The following is an 11,200-nucleotide window of genomic DNA, read 5'->3' on the forward strand; positions in this document are numbered from 1 at the left end:
CTCTGGGTGCATGAATGATGGTTTTACATCCTATTTACACTTCTGGGACGTAAAAAAGGACATCTGAACAACGTTGTTTCTCAGGTGGAAATGACGTCGCGCCGATGTTCATGACATAATCACAAAAAATGGTTGATTTCTGGTATGTCATACTGACGTAATAGTAGGAGCTGGGGATTCAGATCAAATCAGGACATCGCATGGATGTTTGTGGTTTTCTGGGGTTGTTGGACTTTGTCTCGTAGCACGGTTTGGCTACATAGGAATCGTGAGGCTTTTGCTAATCCATATAGGAGCGTGTGCATGGGAGTGCCCTCTCTGCCATTGAAGTTCTTGGCGGTGTAGGTCTATTGTTATGTGCTCTTTTGGTCAGGGTGCATGCTTGTGAGCACGTTGTTGAGACAATAGCCTAGTACAGGGTATGCCTGTGATGGGCTGGAAAATGTCTTGACGTGCTGGGTGGGTAGTTGCTGCAACTCCTTGACTAGCCGGTGGTTTGCAGAGTCGGTTGTCATGGGAAGAGAGAGCAAAACTTGAGCATGCAAACAAAACTTGTTTCGGCAAAGTCGGCTTGGTGCTGTGCAGACACTTTCTTGCTGAATGAAATGGCGTGGTTCTTAAGCAGTTTTCACATTTTGGATTTACAGAAACTGCAGACGCCGGAGCACCCATAAATGAGCAAGCAATACCTGTTTCAACAGTCGCCTGTATGCCATTAAAATATGCAGTAGATGCATGTAGGATGCGGTGTAACAGATTCCACATATTTCATGGATTCAGTGTTGGCATTTCATTATTGAAATGTGAGCTTGTAGTGAGAGCTTCGTCCGTGCTGCAAGATAAAGGAGAGACGTGCTGATAGCGTGGAGATTCCGAGCAGATTGATATTATTCTTCACAAAACAGGACTGAATTTGAAAGGAGAGCGTGGAGGCAACGAGAGAGGGAGGGAACAGTGTGACTTGGCGTTTTGATGATGCCGCGCCGTGCAGCTGTGAGGCATCTCAAGTTATCGACGATCGGCACGTATGCACTAGGCATCTCGTGTGTCCGACCCATAGCGGCGTTGGCACCTTGTGACCTCCTTTCCTCGTCCTTTAGTAGCTATTTTATGGTGGCCGTTCTTTCTTAAAGGGCAACACCGGCGATTTTTCGATGTTCATCGATCTAAATGAAATTTTAAGTCTGTATTCTTTATGGTAGTCTGAAATCTCATGTAAAATTTCGCACCTGAAAGCGGCGTAGTTTTTTCGCAAACGAATTTCGAAGACAAGCGCTCCTCGACGCAAGCGGCACCCACTGATCGAGCAACTTCTACAGGCCACCCTGTACTGTGGCGTCACTAGTGTGTCGGCGTGTCAAGCTGGTCGGCCGCGCGCTGGCATTGGCAGTGCAGGGGAAAACTGAAAATTGATTTTGAGGAAAGTAAATGACGCAGTAACGGACATCCGAACCGCGACGTAAGGGAGGAGTGAAAGAAGAAAGGAAGAAAGAGGTGCTGTAGTGCAGGTCTCTGGGAATTATTTCGACCACCTGTGCAATTTGGCGCCATCTCAACGTGCCTGATGTGATGTGTACGCCAGAGTGATGGGTCACGGCAACTTCTGATGTGCTGTGGGCTGCACAAATTCTTCATCTGTGACAACGGGCGTGATCTACCACAGGTTTATTAGCGATAAGAACCTTCGCGACAAGTGGGTGAGAGCTGTCCGCCGTGTCAACAGGTCTCCGAGGAAGCATTCCCACTTGCGCTCGGAACATTCCGCGCCAGATAGCTATGAAGACAGCGTGTACCTCAGAGGGAGCTTTGGACTCGCTAAGGCTTCGTTCAACCAGCGCTTGAAGGCAGATTCTGTGCCAACGTTATTCGAGTACAACCGCCCATCGCAGCGGCCAGCTGAACGAAGCGCGGCCGTCAAGAGGAAACGGACCACAGTGAGCGCGCTCAAAGTATGTTGTATTGTAGAACTGCAGCTGGCGTGAATTCAGTTCCAAAAGCTCACCGTCGAGACAAAGCTTCGCAAAGAGAGGACTGTTGGTGATGCATTCCCCAGTAAGGACGTTGTGCACCGCGGCAATGTTCCGGAAGCAGATTCTTTCATCAAGCTGGGTCGGCCGGCACTCGCCACACGAACAGCTATCAGCGGGAGCATCACATTAACTTTTGTTCTGACTACTGTGTCAGAAATGCATGTACGAGAAATGACTCAAATACTTACTTCTCCGAGTTCAGACCATCTCCATGCTTCAGGTGGCGCGGCCTGTGATGTGACTCGGCTGGCTCGCGCGGCGGTGGATCATACCTGAAAGGCGACTCGTCCAGTTCAAATTCATCGAATGAGTCGTCTTCTAAACACTCACTGGTCTCGGAAAAGCTGTTCTCCGCGTTTCAGTCATGTCGACAGCGCGGCTTCGAACTTCGCAGCGCGGCGAACACGCTAGTGACGTCACAATCAACACCGCATGAAGGTACCTCCCCGGTTTCGGTTTCACGGTTTCGGTTTCGAGTTTTGCGTTTTTTGCTGTTCAAAATTATTTTATGCTTGCTTTTGTAAACCTTGTATCGTACACATTACAGGAGATTCTTAGGAACACAAAACAGCCATTAACTTAAAAGGGCTGAAAAATCGCTGGAGTTGCCCTTTAAGGTGCACACTCCGATCTGAAATGCCTATCAGGGCCTGGGAACCAAATAAGGTACCTGCTGACGTGACAAGACTGGAGACATTGAGACTTGGTGTTCCGTGAGGGGATTCAGACGGGGTGTAGTAGTGTTCTTGGCCTACGCACTCAGCTTACGTGGTTTTCATTAAAACTGGCAAAATAATGGCAACAGCATGTGCTATCACAGAAGTCGGCTTTGTTGGGCAGTCGGACTCCAAAGTCGTTGGCCAATTCGTGGTGCTGTTGGCAGGGCGGCTTAAGGTGGGGTAGCACCGGGCCGTGGCCTACACTGGCTACTGGAATGAGTCCAGGCACTTCATATGGCATACGGCTGTTCCAGACAGAACGGTGCTTCACCTTCTTCTAAGTGCTTTCTAAACTTTTGTTGTTGGCTCTCATCATTTGAGCTGTGAAATGTGTGGTGTTTTTTGACTGTTTGCCAGTTAAGCTCAGTGGGGTTCTGTATTCATGATTAGTGCACTAATGTGTGGCCCATACGTTTCTGTACATGATGGTGCTGGGCTGGTGACTGTTGGCCTCACTGACTGGGCCCAGTGTGACAGCATCCCGTTTTGTCCATCTCGAAGCACCACAGCTTGCTGCTGGTCTGTGACCGCACCATTGTTAACCCCCACGGGCCTTTGTCGACGACACCGCTGCAACTGCCTTTGTTGGCTCGGGGACCGAGCATTGCTGATCAGGAGAGGTGCCCGCTGTTGGCTTTTTAATGCCCTTTAAGAGGCACTCAGCAGTTAAAGCTCTTGGCTGACTTCTCCCATATGGCCAAGAACGTAGCACTTGATGCCTATCTTTCCGAAAATGCACTGTGCAAGTTGACATAAGAGAGGCTTTGGAATACTCTGGCAGAACAAACTCCCAGTGTCTGAGAACAGGAACAGTGTGTACTTCTCGAAATTTTACTAACACAGACCAGTAAGGACAGTTGTTTTTCTTGTTCCGTTGTTGAAGCGCCCCCCTTCTTGCTGCCTATTTTATTACTCTTGGCCAGTTCATATAAGGAATTGCTGAGCCCTCACTTACCGGCTGACTGCGTTTGTTTTGTTTGTGCTTTCCTGCTGGCCGCTCTGAATAATTTTACACCTGGTATGAGCACTACCACTTGGTAGATAAGGTACCAATAATCGCTTACTCTGTTGGGGCACTCTTTGGCAACAAAAATGAGTGTGAAACATGGAACACCAGAAGGCCAACAGCAAACATCTGGACTAGCAACTGAATTCGTTTGAAAAATGCAGCCATATCACTATACTGAGCGCAGTGTAGTACAGTTGTCCAAGTGCCTGTGGTGCCATTTAAGCAGGCCAGTGATGACCAACCCTCGGTTACGGGTTTCCGTAGCCTGCTTTTTGGCGCAACAGGTGAATGAGTTTGTCTCCTTGCTTGCTAAAGAATAAACTGATTTCAAGGCACTGCTGCTGTCGCTTTGAAATGCAGTGCATTGTATGCTTTAAGGGCACAGGGTAAGCCCTATACTTTCCTTGCATTTTAGGCCATGTTTAGGTACAGGTTTCCCACCAACTAATAGGAGTACCTAGGTAATATATATATAATTTTGTTGCTAATTTTGTGCACTTTCTACTGAACTAGAATTATTGAAATGTGTTGAAAATAGGATTTTTATGAAATTTCTTCCTGTAGTACATAAATTTCGGCTTTCTTTGCGCATTTAAAAATACATAATGGAAAAGCTGCTCAGTGAAATTGCTTAATTCTAGTTCAGTAGTTGCCAACACTTATGTATATGGTTGCAAAAAAAAATCAGCTGTCTGTCTTCTTGAAAGACATTGGAAATAATGGTATCTTTGTAAGAAAAAACACGGATTTTGAGATAATTGAGCCTAAAGTGAAAAAAAATGTGAAAAAAATGTTTTATTCGCACAACGACATTCAAAGTTATTGATTTAATAGCCCCCTGCTTCGTAGTCACTGTCGCAGTCATTTTTTCGCTTTTGGTCTTGTCGTTTTGCTTGCCGGGCCTCTTTTGTGAGCTGTCGTGTTGCTTGGTCCGCAAAGTACAAACGCTTGTGGTCAGCTTCCCTCAGCCACTTGATGGTGTTGCGCCCTGGGTTCAATCCACACGCCTTCAAAACGTTGGCCCGTGCGATGCTGCCAGCATTAAATGAAAGAACAGCGTCCAGTGCTGCCATTCTTAGGGTCCAAAGCCTAAGAAACACGTTCTTTGGCGCGCGTTCCCAAACAACATGGTTGAACGACTCATTCGCATTTTGAGTTCGCCCACGCAGGCGCCTCTCTAGGAGCTCAGCCTTCGATAGCTCCCTATAAATGGGTTTGATAGCCTCCAAAACAGATGCAGGCAAACTCTCCTTGTGGACAAAAGGTTTGCCCTCTGATTGACTTCTGTTGAAGCCACACCACGTATCAGGTCCCTTTGGGCAAAGTCCATGGCATGGGTCATCGTCTGTGGACGATAAATGGAAGTGGGTTGCCCAAACAGCCTTTCGCATTTCATCCAAGTTTCCTACATTTCTTCTGATGGCTAAACCATAGTAGTACCTCTGGAGCTTGTCGATTACTGCATCATTCAGTCGGCCTCGGCCCGAGAGGCTCTTTCCATCAGAGAGTTTTTCTGCTTTGTTTTCTTTTTTCAGCCTCCGTAATCTTGTGCCCATCCTTTTCTGCACGTGCCCTTTGCACTCAATCTTCGATATTTCAACACAGTCACCATAAGGTAGATAGATAGATAGATAGATAGATAGATAGATAGAACTTTTATTCACGTCAATTGCCAGACAACATAAATCAGGCCTACCAAAGCCTCAAAGGGCTTGAGTGGCAGCGCCTGGCAGACAGCTAACATTGGCAAAACAAAGGAAAATAGAGACGTTGCAGTGAACTTTGCAAAAAAAGAAAATGGTCACCAAACAGAATGAAACAAATATATAACTATTACAACATCAAGAAAGATTACAGTGATTTGAAATTAATACAGTAAATAGCTGAAATAACTACGGGGCAGGAAGCAACACGGAGACATACCGCAAAGTTTTTTTCAGGGTGTATTTAGTTTTCATGCGGAGTACAGTAGGAGGCAAGCTATTGAAACAGGCAGGTACATAGTAATGACGTGTGCGCTTACCGTACCGGGTTGAGGAGCGAGGAATGCAGTAGCGGTATTTTGGTCTTAAATCCCGAGCAGGGACATATGGAACGGTGAACTGACTGTACCAGAAGTGTTTTAGCACAATAGTTTCTGTTAATAAAGAGTTAAAACTTGGAAGCTTTAGTCTTCTAAAAATATCAATGTCATTACCAATGGACAGGTCGTAAGCAATATTCTTTAGAAGCAAACGCAAAAGCGAATTCACCCTATGTTGCCAGCGAACCGTGCAGTGACCATAAACAGTAATTCCGTACCTAAGTACACTATAGGCTAGAGCATGTACAACACATTTACGGACAGAAAAAGGCATAAAATATCTAATGTTATACAGGACACACGATACAGCACGAAGCCTTTGGCAAACAAAAGAAAGGTGCGATTTCCAAGAGAGATCACTGTCGAAGGTCAGGCCAAGATATTTGACCGAATGCGCATATTCAACTGGTACACAGTTGCAATTAAGACAAGAGGAAGTATGCAAATAAACAAGGTCAGTTAATTCAACTTGTTTTAATGGGTTATGAAAACAGATCAGTTTTGTTTTAGAAGTATTAACATTAATAAGATTAAACTTAAACCAGTCCATGGCTTTAATAGCAGCTATCTGTAATGCTGTAACAGCATCAGTGTATTTCTTTGCACATGCAACAATAACAGTGTCATCAGCATACTGAAACAGCAAAGATGGCACACTGTTAGCAAGGTCGTTAACGTATAGATTGAATAATAAAGGACTTAATATAGAACCTTGCGGGACTCCAGAGGCAATTGCCGTGAAATCGCTATGGAGTCTTGAAATCGACACATATTGGCGCCTATCTTGTAAAAAGTTAGTAAGCAGTTCCAAAAACGAACCTCGAAATCCCAGCGCAGAAAGTTTATCAAGCAAAAGAACGTGGCAGATGCTATCAAAAGCCTTGCTAACGTCCAGAAAAAGAGAACATGCGACTTGATTCTTATCAAAAGCTGAATTTAGCACGTCACAGAATTCTTCAAGAAGAACCGTTGTTCCTTTTCCTGCTATAAAGCCGTACTGACAAGGTGATAGAACACTGTGCGTATTCAAAAAATTCGTCATGGTGAGTAATAGATGCTTCTCAAAAATTTGGCCAATGCATGGTAGAATAGAGATAGGTCGGTAATTACTCATAATGTTTCTGGAGCCACCCTTGTACAAAGGTATAACTTTAGCAGTTTTCATTGAAGCAGGTATTATACCAGTAGAAATGATAGTGTTAAGGATAACTAGTAGAACACCTTTAATTACTTCAAAATTTCTGCACAATTCAGAAATCGTGAGGCCGTCATGACCAGGAGATTTGCTACGTTTAAGACTGAAAAGTATACACCTTAAATCACTTTCAGTAATATCAGGAAGGAAAGCAGATTCCATCACACTGAGAGGCATAGGACAGTCGGTAGGAGGGGTTCGAGATGCACCAGAGACCAGAGAAAAAAAATTGTTGAAGTCATTCGCAATGCTCTGTCCATCTTTATGAAAATGCGAGATGAAATATGTATCATTGTAGATAGCAGCGCTCCCTCCTTTCAGACTATTCACCAATGACCATGTTTTCTTGCTGTTAAAACGTGCGTCATTAAACTGAGACCTAAAGTGGTTGCGCTTGGCCAGACGGATCATGGCGTTGACACGGTTTCGTTCATGTTTAAACTGCAGTCGTAGCTGAGAACAGTTTGGGGCACGTCTTGATCGAGCCCAGAGCAGATCCTTCTCTTTAATGGCTGCCAATATTGCGGGAGACATCCACTTATTGTCTAAATTTCGTTGTTTAACATTCACCATGCGGGAAGATTCTGCTTTGTGTGAACGAAAAACATCGACGAACCGATCATATAGGTCCGCAGGGGACACACTGTGTATAAAAGAATCCCAATCATGCTTTGCTATTCTTTCGTCAAGACGCTTATAATCAAGTACTGAGACCTTTTGCTGGCTGTGCATAGATGCAGGATGGCTGGAACTATCTGTTAACGAGCAACAAATGAAATAGTGGTCTGCAAGCTTGACCTCAACCACAGCAGACCGCACCGACAGGTTTTGAGAACGCACGTTGATGTGGTCGATGCAAGACGCGACCAGCTGCCCAGCTAAGTATTCCTCACGTGTAGGGCTGTGGATTGTAGTCGCTAGCCCCCACTTTGATAAAGTGTCCAGATAATCTGCGACCGTTGACACAGTGGGGCGTAAAATATCGATATTCATATCACCGATAATGCACACGTGTTCTTCGCGGGAGAACGATGATAATGCAAAATCTAGCTCAGCTAAAAAGATTCGACCGTTACAACACGGAGGGCGGTAAATTGTGAGAAGAACCAGCGACAACCAAGGTGTACTTAGGCGGAGCGCAACTACTTCTGCTTGAGTGAAAGGAACACTAATTTCAGAAACGGACCAAGAATCCTTAACAAAAACTGCGATTCCTCCTCCCATTCTTTGTAAACGAGTGTAAGAATATAACTGGTAGCCTGGCAGCGAGAACTGTAGTAACACGTCTGACGAAGCGTTCACTTCCGTGAGAGCAATGACGTCAAAACTTAAGTGAAAAGGGTGAATTAACGCACAAAAATGGTCCCAGTGTTTCCGTATACTGCGAATATTAACATGAGTAAACTGAAATGAATTGCCTGTTTGATACTGAAAGAACTTCCGGACTTCAGAAAAATCGGAACACTTCACGAAACCTGTATCAGACATGGTTATGTTGATAAGGTATTTGTGCCTTCACAGCCATAAAAGCCTTGCTGTCACCATCCTCAAGGTATTTGATGTATCGAACGCCGTGAAACTCCTCACTCCTGCCGAAAATTTTCAGTGCTCCTGCGACTTCCATTCCACCGCTGGTGCCTTGGTAGTTGCTTTGGCACACCTTTCTGTGAAGGGGGTCACTGTTTGCACCCTTGCTTCCGCACTGTCAGACAAGCTACACCTACCCCTAGGCCATGGAGGCACGTTCGTACAGAGTGGTTAAAACGGGACTTTATACATATATGGGGTGGCCTTGAACTTGATAATGTGGTGGATTACGACTGTATGCTAATGAGTACGTGTGAAATAGAGGCACAAATTAAGGGGTTAATGATTGAGTGAGTCACATTGTGCATGTACACAAACGAGGATTCACAAGGGGAACCACAGACAGGAGCCATTGATGCTGTTGCGTCACATTCCTAAAGGTGAAAGTGTCCCCCGAAGTTTTTATTTAGCTGCTTGTGAATTGTGACCAGAGGATGCGCAGTAGAAAATTGAGTGGTCTATTTACATTATTTCGTGGGTGAGCATGGAAGAAAGGCAGTTCTTCACAAAGTTCTTCACATGGCAGCAAATTTGCTGCTGACATAACTTGCAAAAAATAACCTAAAAGAAAGCACTCAATGTCTGAAATAGCAAAATTTTGCAGGTGCAACAAGTTCGTTAGCAGACATGAAATTGCAAGTCGCTTTGAGCCTGCTCAACAATTTTGCTCTGTTATGTCCTTCCCCCCTAAACTCGTCTGTGATGAGAGATCTCAAAAGGACCAGAGTGAACTTGCCCAGGCCGCTGTTGCAAGTCCTTTTGAGCTGTTGTATTATTGCCTGCTCAACAATTTTGCTCTTCTGGGTCCTTCCCCCTTAACTAGTCTCTGATGAGAGGTCTCAAAAGGACCAGAGTGAACTTGCCCAGGCCACTGTTGCAAGTCCTTTTGAGCTGTTGTATTATTGCCTGCTCAACAATTTTGCTCTTCCTGGTCCTTCCCCCTTAACTTGTCTATGATGAGAGGTCTCAAAAGGACCAGAGTGAACTTGCCCAGGCCGCTGTTGCAAGTCCTTTTGAGCTGTTGTATTATTGCCTGCTCAACAATTTTGCTCTTCTGGGTCCTTCCCCCTTAACTTGTCTATGATGAGAGGTCTCAAAAGGACCAGAGTGAACTTGCCCAGGCCGCTGTTGCAAGTCCTTTTGCGCTGTTGTATTATTGCCTGCTCGACAATTTCACTCTATGTCCCATGTAAATTCTCTGTAGCATCACATAAAGAATGAAACAAAAAGTGATAGTTAGCCCTATTATGGTTCTTGCCATGTCTCAGCCACCTTTCGGGCCTATTCCTCCTCTCCTCTGCAAGGGGCGGGGAGGTTACCCTTTTTACATTTCTCCATCTACAAGGCGTGATAGGTGGCTTTTCTATCTACTAAGTGAGGCCACGGTGTGTAAGAGTAGGTGAGGTGAGAGAATGCCCGCGCCCAGCGCCCTGTCATAACATTCTACTTTTGGAGGCAACCGACAGATGGCGCAATCAACCTTTCCCTGCTTCACGAGCGGCCGGGTCACATTGGCGCGAGTGCTATACAGTGCTTTGGGCCTGTATTTTCTTGAACTGCGTGGTTAACTGGCCTTAAGATTTCCTCTTCTGGTATTTCACTTTGGGGATATAAATTATCGTTTTTTTACATAAAAGCATTTCGCCTCTTTTGAACAAAGCATCGAAATCACATAAGCAACCGCTTAGGAGGTCCTAGCCGACATGGCGTTGGTGGCATGCATATGCGTTTAACAAAACTCTGTCCTATATTTCGCATTACAGGCTTTGTACTAACTCTACCAGTTATTAGATATTTCCGAGCGTTCCTCTATGCAAGGAAAAGACCGATACCAATGCTGAAAATACACGCGGGCACACCGCCTTGGATGTTAGCGTGATATTACGATAACATCCATACTTTCCCCCGCAAAGATCATGACTCTTCACTGCATGGAAGTCAAAGCTCGTAGAAATTTATCGAACAATTCTGATAGAAGCATAGAAGCACAAATCCGGAAACAACTGGTTAATGTGGGAGAATAAAGTGAAAAATATACACAGCAAAGTAAATTTCAGCTCTCATGCAGTCGCTTCGACCCACGGGCTCACACAACGTTTGACAATTTTCGCAAGTCCTGGCTCGTTTTGTCTTTCTGACTTTTCAACTGCCTACAGCAGTATTGACACGTACGCAAGCACACGTAATAGTGGGTCAGTCTCGCAAGCATGTCTTCTTTGTGAAGACTGCATGGAATTGTAAACTGGAACTTTTCCAGAGCAGCATCAATTGTCCTATCGAACGCATGCCTGTCACTTGCATATTTTTCAAACTTCTCGCAGTATTTGAAACGATCGGAAAGACGCATATTCGGGTGCGTCAGCCTGCCTCTCGTTTTTAAATTCACAGGTCAGCTTCAGGCACGTTTGCGATCCCTTTTGTTCCCTCAAGCGCCTCCTTGCAAATTGTTCAGGAGGCCTCATTTGTTAGTTTTCTTGAGACAAAGCCAGTCACGTAGTATACAATGCAGTTTACAGCGTCTGCGTCACAGTCGTTTAGCTCAAATATGTCATCACATTCCCAGCTCCCTTCTTCGAT

General features: G+C 45.1%; 1 protein-coding gene across 1 annotated transcript; it reads right to left on the reverse strand.

Moving 5' to 3' along the window:
• Positions 1-4,585: 4,585 nt before the first annotated feature.
• On the reverse strand, positions 4,586-10,832 carry LOC149336869 (uncharacterized). The gene is made up of 3 exons (XM_089553626.1): positions 10,806-10,832; positions 8,544-8,738; positions 4,586-5,377 (listed from the first exon to the last, which is right to left on the reverse strand). Exons 1-3 carry the CDS (start codon positions 10,830-10,832, stop codon positions 4,586-4,588), a joined length of 1,014 nt encoding a protein of 337 aa, XP_089409752.1.
• Between the last annotated feature and the right edge of the window lie 368 nt (positions 10,833-11,200).

The sequence above is a fragment of the Amblyomma mixtum genome, chromosome 7 (assembly GCF_055824585.1).
Source record: "Amblyomma mixtum isolate Tamu chromosome 7, ASM5582458v1, whole genome shotgun sequence".
NCBI lineage: Eukaryota > Metazoa > Arthropoda > Arachnida > Ixodida > Ixodidae > Amblyomma > Amblyomma mixtum.